This window comes from Carassius auratus, chromosome 41 (assembly GCF_003368295.1).
Source record: "Carassius auratus strain Wakin chromosome 41, ASM336829v1, whole genome shotgun sequence".
Classification (NCBI taxonomy): domain Eukaryota; kingdom Metazoa; phylum Chordata; class Actinopteri; order Cypriniformes; family Cyprinidae; genus Carassius; species Carassius auratus.
The window spans coordinates 10091108-10110362 of record NC_039283.1 but is presented as its reverse complement, the minus strand read 5'-3'; the positions used below and the strand labels follow the sequence as shown (position 1 = coordinate 10110362).

Sequence of the window (19255 nt, the reverse complement as noted above, 5' to 3'; positions counted from 1 at the left end):
TATCTGCAAATGTACTGTTATGTGACCCAAGAAGAAAAAGGCCCTGGAGCCCTTTAGGAGTCTCCTGTGGGTTCTTATAATATTTTTGATTCCTATATGATAATAAGGGCTGTAGTTGACACTACTTGAAGAGACCAACGGAGTTGTGTTTAAAGTGATATTAATAACAGAGAAATCAAACTAGCTCTCATCAAGTGTGACTCACATTCAGTATTTTATTCTTAACTTCCTCCATAATAATTTTTATCATATTACAAAACACAGGAAAATACAAAATAAAGATAACACTGTAATTGATTGGACGGGAAGCTGGCAGGAATGATGGAGTCAGAGCAGGACAGAAGTGTGATGTGAATGAGATGATTCAGACCAGCTGTGGGACTGAATCTGTTTGTTAGGAACTTAGTAACATTCAGCCGTATCTGAAGATGCACTCTTTGGTGACTTCTTTGGTTTTCTGGCTGATGGTCTTGGGTTTATACTGACACTTTAGAGCTGTGGATGCAGCACATTACAAAACAAACCAATGGCATCGCAGAAATGCATTATTTACTGTCAGCCGCCATGATTGGTTATTCCACGAGTGAAAACATGCACTGAATGCGTTTGTGACCTCTGTGTGAGATGCTCTTCACACATTGCTACTGACGATAGACAATTCACTTTGTGACGGCACTTTAAGACCAAACTGATGCGCTTGATATTCACATGTGCTCAGTATTACTGGTGAATGGTTATACTCTGGAAAAAGATGCAGTTTTTTTAAATTACAAACTAAAAACAAGGCATGAAAAGAGCAAAGGAAGGCACTGTTAAAAGGCACAGGTCACTAAAATAATTCTGCCATCATTTACTCGTATGACTTTATTCCAACAGAGTTTAGCATAATGTCAGAGCTGCTCTCGGTGAACACATGTTTCTGCGGGGGAATATAAAACCCCCCGAAAAAGCAGGCAACTGTGACTTTTTATCTCACAACTCTTGCATTTCTGGGATTAGAACATTTAGAACTGAGAGACACAAACTCGGAATTGTGTGGAATTCTGAGTTTTATATTTTGGAATTCTCAGAATTGCGAGAAACAAAGTCGGAATTGTGAGATAAAAAGTCATAATTCTCTTTTGTTTATTGATTTGTTCCATTGGCTTCCATAGCGGTCTTCCATACAACAAAATCAGAGGATTTCAAGCTCTAGAAAGCACAAAAACGCAGCATAGAAAAGTCCGTATGAGATGAGCACTCTGTTCAACGTTGACTTTCAGTGTATGGGGAAGAGCAGTTTGGACATTCTGCTGGAGATAACTGAGAAAGTCCCAGAGGTGTGGAGAGGCAGATTTGTAGGTGATCTGCTCCTGTAAGCTTCAGTCAATAGAGGCAGCACTGCTCTGTGTTTGTCTCCAGATCGAGGAGTGTGTGTGTGTGTGTGTGTGTGTGTGTGTAGTGTAGACAGCAATCGACCCTCTGTTCTTCACCGTCTCTGCTCCGCTTCAGCAGAGGAAGAATCTCTAGGTTTCTGACGGTTTCTGTCCTCTCTAGACATCACTCTGTTTTTTTGGAGTGGTTGTTGTTATGTGTAGCGTGGCCATTCTGAGCTGGTCCGTTTTTCTTTATCTCTCCATTTTTCATCTGTTCTTCCTCCTCGGACTCGTCCGTCTCCTCTCGGTCGGACCTCTCGTCTTCTACCGACGACTGTTGGGAAGAATGACAGGCTCAGGAGAGAAAGACATCGTGAAGACAATGGGATAGCTCACCCAGAAATCTGTCATCTCTACTCACCCTCATGCCGTCCCAAACCTGTGTGACTGTTTATCTTCCAGAGAACAAAAAGTGTGATATTCAAAAAAATGATTTTCACACAGCTCAAGCTTCCACCCAAAAAATTTATGAAAGTATCGTGACTCATGCGACACGTGAGCTATGTGCCCTTGAAAGATGAAAAGATGCTTAAAATGTCCTCAGCCTTTTTGTTTCTTCATCAGGTTTCGTGAAATGTAGCATTGCATCAGTGTCTCATCAATGGATGCTCTGCAGTGAATGGGTGCCGTCAGAATGAGAGTCCAAACAGCTGATAAAAACATCACCAGAACACCTTTTCCCCGTTATTATGAATTATGGAATTAAGTATTTCTGTCTTAATTGCTGGATCTCCAGATGTTCACTGATGGACTGGAGTGCTGTGGATTATTGTGATGTGTTTATCAGCTGTTTGGACTCTCATTCTGACGGCACCCATTCACTGCAGAGCATCCATTGATGAGACACTGATGCAATGCTATATTTCTCCAAACCTGATGAAGAAACAAACTCAGCTACACCTCATATGACCTGAGGATGAGCACATTTTAGGCAAGTTTTCATGTTCAGGAACTGCTCCTTCAAATAACTGGACCTTATTATAAAGTGTTACCAATGAAACTAGGTGTCAATGTAGAGATGAAACCATGCAGACGTACGTTATTGCTCAAGAAGCGGAAGGCCAAGCGTATGATGAGCGCGGCCCAGAAGACGTGCAGACACAGAAGAACCATCAGCAGCCCGTTAAAGAAGTAATATCCGAAGAACGGGGGGTACAGGGTCACGGGATACACCCATGTGCAATACATGATCCTGAGAGAAACACACGAATGATGCGACACAAACATGAGCTCACAGCATCATACAGTTTCACACACACATCAGTTCTTCTCAGTCAGAGACACGGCACGACTGTATCACAATCACATCTGGAGCGGCGTGTTTGATGACAGCATGTGTGTGTGAGGACAGACACACACACACACAGAGAGACGGATGGGGTGTGTACCGGAAAGGGAAGATGATGAGGCGTGTGACGATGAAGATCGCAGCGAACAGGATGAAGATGTAGTTGCATGCGTTCTTCCATCTGGCGTAGTTAAACATCTTAGCTGACTGAGAGAGAGAGAGAGAGAGAGAGAGAGAGAGAGAGAGATGATATGAGCGGAGAAACCCATGTGTCCAGAAGAGGGAGAGATCCAGACGGAAATGCTTTTTCTACGGACATACATCAGTTCTCAGGTTGAATCAATGCACACTTCTACACGGTTCTTTCCAGTCAAGTTCATACTGTAAGTGCATACAGTAGCATGTGCTTTCTAGAACACATTTGATCTGGGTTTAAGGGGAAGTTAGACTTCTCACCTCCAGCAGATAGTCGGCCGAGTCGTGCATGAACATGATGAGCGTTCCCGCTCGGATGTAGTTGACACACCAGGAGAAGCTGATCAGCAGGATGGTGGCCACGTGATGGATGACCTGCTCTCTGAAGTCCTGCACCACACAGACAGACACAGCATCCATTAGAAACACTCCTTCAGTCCAGTCGTAATGCTGTGCAAGATGTCTGTCATAATTCAGTTTTTAATGACCATTCTCCTTTTGTGTTTCGGGCTTTGAGAGTGAGCTGTGTGAATTTTGCCATATGTGATCCCAGAGCACAAAACCAGTCTTAAGGGTCAATTTTTAGAAACTGAGATTTCTACATCATCTGAAAGCTGATTAAATCATCTCTCCATTGATGTGTGGTTTGTTAGAAGGATAATATTTGTCTGAGATACAACTATTTGAAAATCTGGAATCTGAGGGAGCAAAAAACATCTAAACACTGAGAAAATCATCTTTAAAGTTGTTCAAATGAAGTCTGACTCGAGGAGATGCTCAGGTGAGGTCTGCAGTGTGGTGATTATTGATGACCACTTACTTTACGCTTGACATCAGACGCCAGGCTGAAGAGCAGAGAGGTGTAGAAACCCAGCTCCAGCATGTAGTACCAGTACTGAGACGGCAGGAGCGTCTGAGACACACACACACACACACACACACACCGGTCACTACAATCATACACTTACACACTCTGATTTCTTCAGTAGAAGTGAGGAATCAGTCAGTTACATCATGTTTACACTCTCATTTATTATCTTATTTTGCTGGAAAATCAGCTCATAAAGTACATTTTGTAAAAAAAAACACTTAAGTGTACTTTAAGAGAGACACTTTCATGACTGTTTCTAAACACACTTTTAAAAAGTGCACTTTGTAATAATGTCAGCTTCATTTAAAGTATATTTTGAAACCACTGTTTTATTAATCTTTTGTCATGTTTTAAAGCAGAGCACTTATTCTGATGTGTTGACTGACATACTAAAGCACATCTAAAGTACAGTGCTTGATTATACTTTATACTTTTAGTGTTATTCAATATTACGTTTAAAGTAAATATATTTTAAATTCACTAAACTGCAACCTCATCATTATAAATGCGTAATTACAAATGTATTCAAATACTTGACATACAAGTTTCAATAGAAATGCCATTAAAGTATATTTTAGTTGATCATGAATGCTTGTGAGTACATTAAACATGAACACTTTAACCATATTACATATGAAGATGTACTGAAGTCCTACTTAAGCAGGTAAAAAAATACTCCTAAGTTTGACTAATTGCATTAAATATAAACTAAAATGCATTCAATTGCAAGAGATTTTTCACAACAGATTCTCTCTTATTTTGAACTTTATATGGACACAAACAAAAAAAGAGCACATTATTCATAACAAATGAATGCCACACCTGATATCAGTTCAGCATCAGCTCTATTTATGTTAGTTGGCTGTGGAAATGCTTCATTCTTATGCACTTCATGTGCAGCATGTTTCAAATAGTTGTACAGTTACTAAAGTATACTGCATTTGCTGGAAATGACAAGGCGACCTTTAGAAAAAGAGCAGCTCGACATGATTTCATGTTTCTAACTCACCAGAGTAGGGAAGCCTTTCCACATCTCCTTTAGATCATACAACCAGGGTTTCTAGAGAAAGAGACGGACATGACCCATTTGTGTTAAGCATTAAATTAGCACAGGAAATAAAACCAGAGCGCTAGAACAGGCTGAAACTGCCAATGCCTTACATCTATTAGTGCAACAAGACCACCGATGAAGGCCAGGAGATAAAAGGCGAATCTCCAGCTGCAAAAGAGCAGAAGATCAGGTGTAAGAGCACGTAACTAAACCGTCATGGGGGAAAACAAAAAACTTTGTTTTTCCCCAAGTAACATACAAATATTTCACTATATTTGTGATGCACCAATATAGCATGTTCGTCTGAAACTTCTGTGCATTATTCTGTGCACCGATCCAATGCATGCGGCTGGAAAAGTGTGCAGTGCTGCACGTGAACGAGCCTTTAAAACATTTACTGAACATATGAATAATTGAATAAGTGCCAAACACCAGTGGGAACACTTCAGAGGATCAGACTTGGCATTTATGCAGAACTGACTTCAGCTTTTGCACTTACAGAAACCGCTTTCATGAAGCACCATTTAATCTCTCACATCAGCAGCTCATCTCACAGGAAACGGTCGATGATAACAGGACGACAGAAAGCACTTGAGAGGAGCGTGTGTGTTTTCACCTGGCCTCACAGAACTTCTTGAGAAGGTTGGGTCTGTCTTGGTTCCTGCGCCTCCTGAACCAGCGCTGGACCTGTCGCTCTGTCCATCCCGTCTGCTCGCTCAGCTTCTCCACTGAACCCTGGAGAGCACAAACACACACAGCTGACAGTGATGAAGTGTGTTCCTGTGAGAGAGTGGGCTGTAGCATACGCACCGGTGTGGGGTTTTTAGTTGTGTTGCAATAGTAGGACTCCAGCATGAGGTTGTGTGTCACTCGCCGTCGGACTGTTTCTTTCAAGCCCAGCAGAGAGGCTAGCGGTGTAGCTACATATCTGAACACACAGAGGCAGACAGAAAGAAATGATTTCTGAAGATCATGTGACACTGAAGACTGGAGGAATGATGCTGAAAATACAGCAGTGCATCACAGAAATAAATTACACTTTACACTATATTCACACAGAAAACAGATGTTTTAAACTGTAACAATTTTTCACATTTTTACTGTATTTTTGATCAAATGAATGCCGCTTAGGTGAGCAGAAGAGACTATAATCATTAAAAAATCTTAACCTCTAACTTTTCAACAGTGTATATAGATGACTTTGTCGTCCGACCTTACTTATATTGTTTGTATAATATTAGTCCATTTATTGGAAGACTTTAGATCTATCAAAGATGCTATGCTAATGAATGGGAGAAAGTGTAGCTAAAGAATCAGTGAGCGTTCAGAGACGGGTGCTAGGACTGCCATTGAGCATCTAGCCTGAAGAATAAGCTTTTATAATGCCATTTGAGCATAAGAAACAACAGTTATGAGAAAGTTGTTCTCAGATTTGGAGAATTTGATGTTTCACCATGAGGCCACTGATTGAAAAAAAGACTTGTCTTAAAGGGACCACTGCTTTCTTTTTATGATTAGAATTATTTATAAAAAAATGTTGGACTATGCATTTTAAATGACCTGGTGTGATCTGTTGAAATGGACTGTTCAGTAATGATTAGTGACTTTAGACTGTGGCTCTGTTACAAATGTCTCACAGTCTAGTCAGGCAGCTTATTATAGTTCAGACCAGATGATGTAATTAGGTGAATTTTAGCACCCTGATCCTAATTCAACCTCTTATTCCTTAATTCTGAGACTCACACTAATTAAAAATTCACAGGATGACTGAGAAAGCAAGAGATGACATGAAGAGACAGCTTAGGATGAGAGAGGGATGATGACGCAGGGAGAGAAGACATTAAAGTTTGAAGAGCGAGAGACAAAAACCACGTCCACATGTAGAAATAGAACTAAAGATCTATTTATAAACCGGTGAGACAGAGGGAGAGAAAATAATAAGCTCTGCATGGAGGGCATACTGTTAAACACAGAGGAAGAGAAAGAGAGCTCTGACGCACCTCTCAAAGACCTGTCGAATCACTAGAAACAGGACGGCGATTGGCAGGGCCACCCACAGATCCCGTGCCTTCGCATAGACCTGGCCATCACGGTCCTCCAGATCAGCCCATCCCAGTCCCTCGGGGAACCACAGACGCTCCTGCCAGAAGACCTCACTCACCCACTCCAGCATCCTGCAGAACACACACACACAGTTACACTCACGCCTCTGAGACATGCTGTTATACAAACACACTTACACTGCATTCAAGCTACATGCTCCTATCAGCTCTTGCTTGCTAGTGCCATGCTCCACTGTTTGAGCCATCCATCATCCATTCATCCATCATCCATCCATCCATCATCCATCCATCCATCCATCATCCATCCATCCATCCATCCATCCATCATCCAACCGTCATCCATCCATCCATTCATCATCCATCCATCCATCCATCATCTATCCATCCATCATCCAACCATCATCCATCCATTCATCATCCATCCATCCATCCATCATCTATCCATCCATTATCCAACCATCATCCATCCATTCATCCATCCATCCATTCATCATCCATCCATCCATCATCCATCCATCATCCATCCATCAATCCATCCATCCATCCATCCATCCATCCATCCATCCATTCATCATCCATCCATCCATCATCCATCCATCCATCAATCCATCCATCCATCCATCCATCCATCCATCAATCTATCATCCAACCATCATCCATCCATCCATTCATCCATCCATTCATCATCCATCCATCCATCATCCAACCATCATCCATCCATTCATCATCCATCCATCCATCCATCCATCATCCAACCATCATCCATTCATCCATTCATCCATCCATCCATTCATCATACATCCATCCATCATCCATTCATCCATTCATCCATCCATCCAATCCATCCAATCCATCCATCATCCATCATCCATCCATCATCTATCCAACCATCATCCATCCATCCATCATCCATCCATCCATAATCCATCACCCATCCATCATCCATCCATCCTCCATCAATCCATCATCCATCACCTATCCATCATCCATCCATCCTCCATCAATCCATCCAACCATCTATCCATCATCCATCAATTAATTATCAATTCACCAATTCATACATCTATGATCCATCCATTCATCTATTTTCCATCCATCCATCCATCCATCCACCCACCCATCCATTCATCTATCATTCATCTATGCGTCCATCAATCCATCCATTAATCTAATATCCATCCATTCATCCATCCATTAATTATCAATTCACCAATTCATACATTTATAATCCATCCATTCACCTATTATCCATCCATTCATTCATTCATCCATCCATCCACCTATAATCCATTCATCTATCATTCATCTACGCGTCCATCCATCCATCAATCTAATATCCATCCATTCATCCATCCATTCATTATCCATTCACCAATTCATGAATCTAACATCCATCCATCCACCCATCTATTATCCATCCATCCACCTATCCATCAGTTCATCCATCCACACATTCATCCATTCATTCATCGTCTGTAATTAAAAAGCATGTTAAAGATATGTTATTCCAGAATTGCCTGAATGTTCTGACAATAATAATTACTCCATTTACTGTGAAACCAGTCTGTTTCTTCCCTCTCCTCAGAACATCCAGACTAAGCAACATACAGTACATGTCCTGGGTGGTCACTGAGGCACTGCTATGTGGTTACTATTAAGAGTTCAGGGTGGTTTCAATCACATTACTTCTGTAGGACTTTGCTGAGATGTTCTGGGTTGTTTCTGCCATGGAATAAAACTAAAAAGTAGGATAAATTTGACTTTTCATCTCACAGTTCTGAGAAGAACAGTCTGAATTGAGACATATAAACTTAAAAATGTGAAATATAATCTATATATTTCTGCAGAAGCAGCACGCTCTCCTCAACAACAACACACGATCTGAAGAATCCAGTCTGAATGCCGCAGGACGATGTAAAACCGTTTGTTCTGATACCTCTAACCTCTAACACGCAGTATGAGTGAAAACAACAGTGCTGCATTAGCAAACATAACTGTGTTACAAAATCTGAGATGTTAAACAGTGATGTATGATATCATCTGATCCCACGCAGCATCTCTGAAGCTTGAATCATGTAAAGCTCTGTTCCAGCTGTGCCGTGCTCACAGATGGTTTTAGCTCTTAATAGACACCATCTTTACTTTCGACCTACACAGATCATGCACAGGCTTCAAGTGGGTGGAGTGACTGGTTACAACCTCAAGACAGACCACAGCTGATCTAGATAAGCTGGAAGTATCGTATCTGAAGTCAGACCGAGGCAGATGTGACGTGTGTGTGATCTGTACAGATATAGCTGAGGTTTGTGTGATGTGGTGATTCTGTAGTGGCCTTCTAATTATTACTGCCGCTTACCAAGCCTGCATTATTATTACATGCACTTATTTTTTGAGTGTGAAACCCTGAAAAAAAGAAGAGGGAAAAACTGTATGACCACTTATACCTTCACTTTGGTGATGCATGCAGGACTTTTCAATTAAAATAATGGGAAAAAGAACTTTTAAAATCGTTATGTTTTACTAATATTGTGTCATACTTTTAAGCACACTTATTTTGATTTAGCTGACTAACATACTAATGCACTTTCAAAGTAATGTACTGATTATAGGTATTTGATTGTAGTTCTAACTAGATTTAAAGTAAATATATCTTAAATTTACTACATTTGTTATTACAAATGGCTAATTACAAATATATTTAATTACACAGGTTTCAAGAGAAATTACGTTAAAAGTATATATTTTTTTGTTTATCATAAATGCTTGTCAGTACATTCAATAGTAACACTTTGACTATTTCAAAGACAGTTATGTGTACTATTAAACTTAAGTCCTACTTAAGTGGGTCAAAAAGCAAACTAAAGTTCAGCTAACTTCATTCAGTGTAACTTGTTAGATTTAGTTTGCACTTAAGTTTAGTAGTTCAGCCCACTTTTTAACCCGCCCTTTTCTTACAATTGACTCCAAGCTTTCATTTGTTTTTGAGAGCCATGCATCTCAGCATCCAATCAACAGATGATGCACAGAATCTCTAGAGAGGTCCTGAATCAAGATCTTTTTCTTTTTTTGATAATGCATTACACTGAGATGTACACCACAATAAGGAAGAAAAAAATACTTCCATTTCTTCACAACTTTAATGGGTTTCTGCCATAAAACTCTATAATTGTGGCATCACTCGGCGGTTTAGCACAATCCATTTCTTTGAACCGTAAATGGCATGTGTCTGATCACTCTATATCAGAGCTCCATGCATGTATTAAAGTGCACACAGACAATGATCGGGGTTTTACTGAGAGCGCTTCCTCTCGCTGACCCCTGTGGGAGGACAAAGCTCCAGCAGATGTGGCCTGAACATTAGCTTCATTGTTATTCTCCACTCACACAATCCATCACAAAACAATAACGGCACACCGCTCAGGAGACGAGCAATGAATTCATGAGATCAGACGAACATGAGCAGCAGTAAACATCAGGTTCAACACAACTAATTTAAGAGAATTCGTTTTGGATGAGTTTTCAAGTGTTTGGTTGTGTGCATAAAGGAAATAATACATTTCTAATTTTTGTAATCCACAGCAGAAAACAACAAGGATATGAGAGTACAATATTAATAAATGAACAGAATTTTTATTTGGTGAACTGTTCCTTTAAATCCCATGAGTCATATTTAAAAGAAATCAGTTTTATAAAACAGAAGTTGAATCAGTGGCAGGCTAACACACTTCTGCGTTAATGTTTGGGTGCAGCGTTTGTGTTCCTCCTGTTGTAAGAGCGGTTCATAACCAGCTCTGAATAAACCCAGATCAAAATTAAGATCATCAAAATTGTATTCACTGTGCTTAAAACTTGTCACATCAAATGTGTTTGTACTATATATAACAGAGACTGGCCTTGTGAAAATGAAGTCCTCTCAGTTGTATTGAATGTGCACTGAAAATCATAAAGTGCACTTAAAGAATATGGCAGATATGTGTAGAGGGCATGATATGCTAATATCGGACAGTCCTCCAGTGGTTGTGGGCGGGGTCTGAACAGTGTGACATCACACCACCACACCCAAGTGGGAATTAAAAAAAAATAAGTGAATGTTTTTATCATTGTAGGCTGGTTGTGTACACTGCTTTAGACACATTTACATACAAATACATCATATAAAAGTGAATTCTGCATCCGATGTCCCCTTTAACACACTTAAAGCTGCAGTCGGTAACTTTTGACGCTCTAGCGGTTAATAAACAGAACTGCTTGCGTCTTGCGGAAGAACATCGTAGCCGGAACTACTTCTCTCTGTTTATGTCTATGAAGAATCACAAAGGTACTGGGTTACTCCGCCGCGGTATCCCCGAAGCAATCTAAAATAGTCCGAATATAAACACTTATTATAGGTGCACCCTAGTGATTCAGGACAAGCTAAAAACACGGTTTGGAAAATGGATTCATGGTGTACTCGCTTATTATGTTCATTTTTCTACATTTTGAACACAAACAAAGTTACGGACCACAGCTCTGATTAGTTGTTTCTTACCGGGAGCGATGTATTTCTGCAAATGGCAATAGGACACTGGGAGGAGCCAGAGGAGCTTGATTTTTACACAGATTATCTGTCTCATATTCTACTGTCAGGACATAATGACAGGTTTAACAAATATGTAAAAAATATTTTTTTACAAAAGTTCCCTACAGCACCTTTAAGTACACTTAAAAAATGAGCTTGATAATAGTCATTTTAAAGTACATTTTGTTTAAATCATCTTTTGTTATGTTTAACACTTATTCTAAATTGTTGACTAACATTGTAAATCACATGTAAAGTACTTTATAATTATAAAAGTGAATATATTTTAAATGCACTAAATTGCAACTTCATTACAAATGTGTAATTACAAATTTAAATACATGACAACCAAGTTTCAATAGAAATGACATTAAAGTATCTTATAAAGTGTATATCATAAATGCTTGTCAGTATTCAGCAGTTGTTCATAAGTAAAACTTTAACCATATTTCAAAGACTCTTTGAAAAAAAAAAACTCTTCTTGTTATTCCCCGCACTAGACTTTCCACCGTGGGTGGTAGGTCTTTCAGTGCCCTGGCCCCAAAACTCTGGAACTCCCTCCCACAACCTCTTCGTAACTGTTCATCTCTTCCTTTCTTCAAAACGCATCTCAAGACATTTCTGTTTAATGATCACTTCTCCTCATACAATTTATAATCCATTTACTGTATGTTTTGTTGTATTACTGTTTGTATCACTAATTCTTATGTTTCCTATGTAATGTAAATCTGTTTATTCTGTTATTATGTTTGTTATTCTATTTCTATGTAAAGCGACCTTGGGTCTGAGAAAGGCGCTATATAAAATAAACTTATTATTATTATTATTAAAGACAATCAAATTATGAAATAAGCCTACATATAAAGATGTGCTTAAAGGGGGGTGAAATGCTATTTCATGCATACTGAGTTTTTTACACTGTTAAAGAGTTGGATTCCCATGCTAAACATGGACAAAGTTTCAAAAATTAAGTTGTACGTTTGAAGGAGTATTTTTGTTCCAAAAATACTCCTTCCGGTTTGTCACAAGTTTCGTAAAGTTTTTTTCGAGTATGGCTCTGTGTGACGTTAGATGGAGCGGAATTTCCTTATATGGGTCCTGAGGCACTTCTGCCGGAAGAGCGAGCGCTCCCGTATAGCAGAGCACTGAGAGCACAACAGACTTCACTGATCAGAGCGAGAGCGTCGCCAAATGTCACAAAAGGAGTGTGTTTTTGGTTGCCAGGGCAAGACAACCCTGCACAGATTACCAAAAAAAAAAAACAGCATTAAGGGACCTGTGGATGGAGTTTATTTTTACAGAGCATCAACGGAGTTGTGCAAGTGTTTGTGTTTGTTCCCTGCATTTCGAAGATGCTTGTTTTACAAACAAGGCCCAGTTTGACGACGGATTTGCGTATCGTTTATTTCTTAAAGATGATGCAATCCCAACGAAAAAGGGTCACGATCGTGTGTTGGAACCGCAGGCGGTGAGTAAAACTGCTTCAAATATCTCTGCCTCCTTGTTAGTGCGTCCGCCTCCCATCGGAGACCCGGGTTCGAGCCCCGCTCCGAGCGAGTCGTTGCTGATGCTGCTCTCCTTCAGTTTCAGCCTCTGGATCTGATTCTGGATCATAAATAAACGGCTGAATCTGACTGTTAGCCATGGTTTGTTTTGTATGATGGTTTTTCCCTAACGGTAATGTCACAGCTTCCAAACGCTCTCAACACAAAAGCTTACTCGCGCTCGTGATTCTTTAGCTCCGCCCACACGTCACGCCTCCAGCCGGTTGTGTTTTTCCGGGAAAAATCGGTACAGACTATCTTTTTCTTATGAATATAATAAAACTAAAGACTTTTTGGAGTTATGAAGGATGCAGTACTACTCTATATGTACTCAAGATTAACAGGATATTGAGTGAAAACGAGCATTTCACCCCCCCTTTAAGTCCTATTTAAGTGTGTCAAACACACTCTAAAGTTCAACTAACTGCATTTAAATTTAATTGCGGTTAAGATGCAATTAAGTGTCTGAAAACATTACATTTAGTTCACACTTAAGTTCATTATTACTTTTGTAAGCACTCTTTTTAAAAGTATCGTAATGAGCACTTGTTTTTCCCAGAGTGTGTTTAGCAGTAAAATGCATCAGTGCTGCCAACAGGCTACAAGTAGAAGGTCAGATATAGTTTTGCTGAACACTCTCACTGTGTTGTTAAAGCAAGCATTCCTCGTCACCGCAGTCAGACACGCCTGTGAGGGTCAGACGAGACTGAGCTCTCATTGGCCGCTCAGGTCATGTGACTCCTCTCTGGCCATTCTCTGCTCAACCTATCAGTGTGGTGTGTGTGTGTGTGTGTGTGTGTGTGTGTGTGTGTGTGTGTCTGGCAGGAGCGTGAGGAAGGAAGTCAAGTGTTGTGCGAGGAACAGGGTTTTGTTGAGTACTGGAAACTCGAGCAGTGAGTGTGTGGATTGACAGATGATTTTAATACGTTCTGAATGATATTTTTTGGCATCCTCATTCATCTCAGTGCACATGCTTTGCCTGCACTGCTATCACAATATAATCAAATATCTGCTGTTTATATGGAGAACGATTACTGAACCACATGGTACTGTTATAATCTACTAGCAGAGGCTAAACTAGAGCATGCTAACCAGAAAAACCTTGAGACTTTGGCATTTGGCATATTTGTGTCTTTTGGAAAACACTGCACTTTATGTCTAACAGCACCAAAGACGCATTAAAGTCTATTTACAGAGCAATAATGGCATCCGTCCAAACTCCACAACACACTTTTCTTTAGATAAAAAGAGTAAAAAATCCCCCAGACTTCCACTGAAGCAGGGAGCTGAGTCATCCACGGAGACCACAGGGCTGTTTCACTTCAGACAAGAAACTTCCTAGTAACCGCATAGCAAGATGTCAACAACCACCCACAACACTTTACTTCACAACAGGCCCCGCCCACATTTCACCAGCATTGGTAGAAGACCGCGTTTCTCATTCATTTTTGCCATAGGAACTTTTTTTTTTTTTTTTTAAGTCTGTTATAGCGTTATGAGGCATGAACCAAACCAACCAGATCCAAGGTGCACCACAACATTACAAACTTTGATTTGAAGCAGTGTTTAAAAAAAAAAAAAAAAAAAAAACTTTATTTAAAGAAAGAATTACAATCCCATGAAGCATTGCGAATTACATAATGGAATTAAAAAACGATTGAGAAATATAAAACTTCATTTAAACTTAATTATATGTATAGAAACAATATATTTTAAATCGAATGTAAAACACACAAGTATGGTTGGTGTAATTTTCTGTGCAGCATCATGGGTAATGTAGTTTTTCCACCATGAATTCAGCTATCAAACATGATTCTTCTGAAAATAAGCATTAGCATTCTATTGTGGCCGGCCGTGATTATTGCACCACAACATTTCCTTTAGAAACTGAATAAAAAAAATAAAATAAAAAAAAACTTAATTAGATAATTTCATCTCTGGCACATCAACATCACTTTAGACAACCAGAGGAATCACAGCTGGCTCAAGAGACTCAAGTGAGGGGCGGCTGTCAGACGTCCAGCACACAGGATTTGCTTAGTAATGGTGAGGTGTTTTGTTTGACCGTGATACGCACGTGAAAACATTCAATAACGAGTCAAAAACTAAGTAAACTAATCAACAGCAGCGCGTCTAGCCTGCTCAGTGTTTGTCAAGCCAGCAACAAATATTTGAGATTCAAATGTCCATCACTGGCCTTGTGTAAACGGCTTTGCTCTGTTGTGTGTAGTAATTAAATTGGTTGGTGAGGGTGTATTATGGGATGCTTTTTTGCTGATGATATGTCTGTTTAGGCAGCTGAACCAACACCGGTGTGTCTGTATAATAGCATGACAGCTTATTTCCCTGCAGAGTCAATCAATTAAATCATCGGTTGCTAAGTCCACAAGGATCCTGTGTCATAGACCCAGTCCTACAGAGACAAACCAAATTCTGACTGCTGACGACTACCATTTTATCTATTTTACATATACCACATTTTACATGGAAGATATACATGACTTTGGACAGACAGCAAGTGATTCTATCGTAGTCTCATGGAAACAATGTTTTGTGGTTTGTATTTTAACATTTAATTTTAACGACCAATGATTATTCGTTTAACCAAACGAGTCAAAGTTATTTTCTGTGGTAACACGTCATAGATTCAGCGCTGTGTAAAGTAACTTCATTTTTCACTTCAGATGTTTTCCTGATAATATAGTTTTTTAAACGCAAACGTTGCACATTTTGTTGCGCTTTGAAGTTACAATTTGTTGAACTCTGACCTGTGAATTCATTTCATGAAGACATCGTAACCTTTGAATTAAAATAAAACATAAACCTGCAGGCTTGTAGCGTTGCAGTAAAGTGGAGTAAATGTAATATTTTATTCATTTAGTGAATGTTGTCATATTGCTACCATTGCAGTAATTTCACTCAAAGTGTGACTGCGACCCTAGTTTAACTTCAAGATTAACAACAGCACTACACAGAATGAAGAGATCTCTGATTGAACTCTCTCGTAACTGAATCAGACATCGTCAGTCCTCCGTATATCAGGTGGAGGCTGAAGTGATCATGTTGATAACACACACACAGATCAATTACTTCAAACATATCATGAAACCACAGGTGATGAATGGAAAGTTTGGGCAGCATTAACTCCCTGTGAACTGATGAAGGACCTGTTTATGGATCATTGGATGTGGGAAAACGTGTTAAACACCTGAACGTCTAACAGCAGATGTCCTCCTCACGCACCCCGTCATGTAGAGGGATCATTAGGGGAGTAGTTTTGCATCGCTGTCGCGTTCATTTGGGTATTAAAATCAGACTCAGTGTGACTCAGAGCGATGGTGAATTCATTCAGAGCTCCAGAAATGTTTTATAGATCACATTATGTTTTCAAATGAAACCATCTGAGCCAAGTGGCAGGCGTTTCACTTCAGATTCCCACTGCATCTTCAAGGATGGTTTATAAGTAATAACCTAGACATCTGTTTTTATCATGCTGGGAGCTTGCGAATGGGGGGACTTAAGGAAGAGTTGTGATCATTTTATAACTGTTTTACACTATACATTTTCCTGAAAGCCTGTCATATCCAGTGAAAAGTTCCCACTGTGACAACATTCCCTACTATTGAGGGACGTCTGACTTTTCAGTATTGAATTATTGACTGGAGTAAAGTGTGACAACTTGCCCCGGTCTCGTCTGCTCGTATTTGTCACTTCTGGAGCCTGACTGACTCTAATTAGGTCAAAGGTAAGGGCAGAAGATTGTCATGCTGGTCTTTAGCTGATGCTTTATTAGTCACATCTTCCACACATGCTTCCAGTGGACACACACTCACCAGCACTGATGTCTCGTGTTAGTGTGCCATCTTTAAGGCTGTCTATTTTGGGATTGTTCCAGTTTAAGATGAAAACACAACATGTGTGCAGCCCGACCAAGAGAAAATGTTTGGTAAATGTTTCATAGCAGATGGACTGAAAGGGCTGACGAGAGGAAAACACATGGACTTTTGAACTGTTTCATCATACAGTCCAGCTGAATGGACACGCACGCACGCACACACACACACACACACACACACACACACACACACACACACGTGCGCATCTATCTGGCTGTCTAAACGGGGATTCCCACTGAATTATATTGTTCTTAATTACTAATATATATATATATAAGGAGCTAATTGGTTAAATTAAAAATAAATGTTTTGTTCAGATTTGAACTGTACTTAATGTATGAATAAATTCCTGCTGTAGCAAAATGCAATTTTTATTTTATTGTCTCCCAGATACAAATAAAACTAAACCAAAACAAACACCATCAAACACCTGTTGATTTCGAGACAGAAGACTGGCTATGGTTTTAGGAAGTCTTCATTATCTACAGAATGCTGGCTAATAATGTCATGATTCATGAAAAGGTCTGGAGGAGGAGGAGGAGGAGGAGGAGGATGCTGAACGCCTGGAGCGCAGTGCAATGTTTCCCATAATGACCGAGATTTACACAAAGTCCACAAAAGTTCTTAGTATGTGTAACAAAATGCCAAAAGTGATTAAATAAAGAGTTTAGAGGCACTATTTTGCTGGTAGTTTGGAATAAATATGAAATATGAACAAGTGTCTGCATATGGAGACCATATTTGTCATTTTAGGTATCAGTAGTTGCCCTGGGCCTTTCGCACTCTGACCCTTGACCCCACACTTGGGTTAGTAAATGAATTATACAGTATTTTATTTGCGTTTTAATCAAAACAAACTTCTTTATTCGTTTTTACAGAAATGTTGTTACTCTTTAATACTAAACAATCCTACTGTAAACTCTGGGGCCAATACAAAATCTTGTTTTCCTTAAAGGAACGGTTCACCCAAAAATAAAAAAATCTGTCATCATTTAGCCAATGAAGTTGTTTCAAAACACTGAAAAGAAGATGAAAAATGTTGGTTCCTCAAAATATCTTCTTTTGTACACCACAAAACAGAAAACGCTAATACGAATTTGGAATGACATGATGGTGAGCACATGATGACAGAATTTCATTTTTGGTTAAATTATACCTGGAAATCAGGCACTTAGCCCCACTGTCCCCCCATAGTCTCTTTGTGTAAAGCTTTTCCCTCAAAGCATGTACCTAAAATTATAGCTTTCCTGCGTTTTAGCTAATTTTAGGGTTCAGATATTTATAAACTTTTTACATTATATATATATATATATATATATATATATATATATATATATATATATATATATATATATATAACCTTAATTTAAATACTGTTTGACAAACGAGGACGTTCTTTTTTTTCTTTTCTTTTTTGTCAAGTTTGGCTCACTTCTGGCTACAAATCTGTCACAAAGCATGTTTGAGTATCTGCGCACGCGGTTACATTAATGCAGTGAACGAGACTCACTTCAGTCGCTCCACGGGAACAGCGGGTCGTGATGATGGACGCGTCGTGAAGCGCTTCTCCGGTTCAGTGCTCCGTTACTGGATTCGTGCTTCGGCCAGACTGTTTACCACCCGCATCTCTCCTCCCCAAACAACAAAAAACGTTTTCGACTAGATGAAAATCGGTTTGACGGAAAAAGCGGCTCCACAAATCGGCAACTGCGGTGAGTTTTGGTGGTATTTCCTGATTGTGGGGTATCAGACAGTTTCTTCCGCTCGGCTCCGGTGATGAGCGCACGGGACGGGCACAAGCGTCGGTAACATACGCAGGATCGAGAGAGAGAGAGAGAGAGATTTATTTCTATAGGCTATACAAAAAAGTAACACACACACACACTCACACAAAGAAGCAGAGAAGCAGCCTCAATTCGGCTAGACCTTCTGATATGTGCCGCTGGCTCTGATGTCTCTTTAGTGGTTAAACATAAAATATAATTATGTTTTGGGTAAATCTAGCAGGTAATCTTGGTCTGTATTCATTTTATCTATATGTTAAAATGAAAATAAAAAAAAGGCAAATTTATATAATATTTAGTTTTGTTATAATGGTTGTATATATACACATATTCCTGAACTAAAAACATTCCTGCAGCTGTTATTATGTTTAAATGAACACGAAAGGAGGCAGTGGTATCTGATATAATATTTCGTTTTATTGTCGATATACAGAGAGGAAAATTGCAGTAGTCAAGGCGAGCTGACTGATGTTATCAAGTACGCTGCTGTTTGCAGAATTACCGGAATCGCGTAGTCGCGGACATCACACTCCTGAGTCGAATGCGCAAAGTCCGAACTACCAAGGATGCAAGTCCAAAATCAGCGTACT

At 39.5% G+C, this 19255-nt stretch overlaps 1 protein-coding gene across 4 annotated transcripts; it reads right to left on the bottom strand.

The window, feature by feature from the left end:
* Nucleotides 1-195: 195 nt before the first annotated feature.
* On the bottom strand, nucleotides 196-18731 carry LOC113060050 (ceramide synthase 2-like). Of its 4 annotated transcripts, XM_026228849.1 has the most exons (12): nucleotides 18392-18730; nucleotides 6821-6994; nucleotides 5631-5748; nucleotides 5437-5555; nucleotides 4931-4988; nucleotides 4779-4829; nucleotides 3719-3811; nucleotides 3160-3288; nucleotides 2804-2910; nucleotides 2454-2607; nucleotides 1777-1810; nucleotides 196-1689 (listed from the first exon to the last, which is right to left on the bottom strand). In XM_026228849.1, exons 2-12 carry the CDS (start codon nucleotides 6991-6993, stop codon nucleotides 1568-1570), a joined length of 1158 nt encoding a protein of 385 aa, XP_026084634.1. In that variant the 5' UTR covers nucleotide 6994; nucleotides 18392-18730; the 3' UTR covers nucleotides 196-1567. The 4 variants fall into 4 exon arrangements, with proteins under 4 accessions (XP_026084634.1, XP_026084632.1, XP_026084635.1 ...); XM_026228847.1 differs by having other exon boundaries at nucleotides 5437-5748; nucleotides 18392-18731; XM_026228850.1 differs by lacking the exon at nucleotides 1777-1810 and having other exon boundaries at nucleotides 18392-18729.
* Nucleotides 18732-19255: the final 524 nt, after the last annotated feature.

Coding starts and splice junctions, on each gene's coding strand:
- LOC113060050 (XM_026228847.1), bottom strand. CDS start 6,993: ATGCTGGAGTGGGTGAGTGAGGTCTTCTGGCAGGAGCGTCTGTGGTTC. Junction 3,812..4,778: donor GGAAAGGCTTCCCTACTCTG/GTGAGTTAGAAA, acceptor TGTGTGTCTCAG/ACGCTCCTGCCGTCTCAGTA. Junction 1,690..1,776: donor AGGTTTGGGACGGCATGAGG/GTGAGTAGAGAT, acceptor TCTTCCCAACAG/TCGTCGGTAGAAGACGAGAG.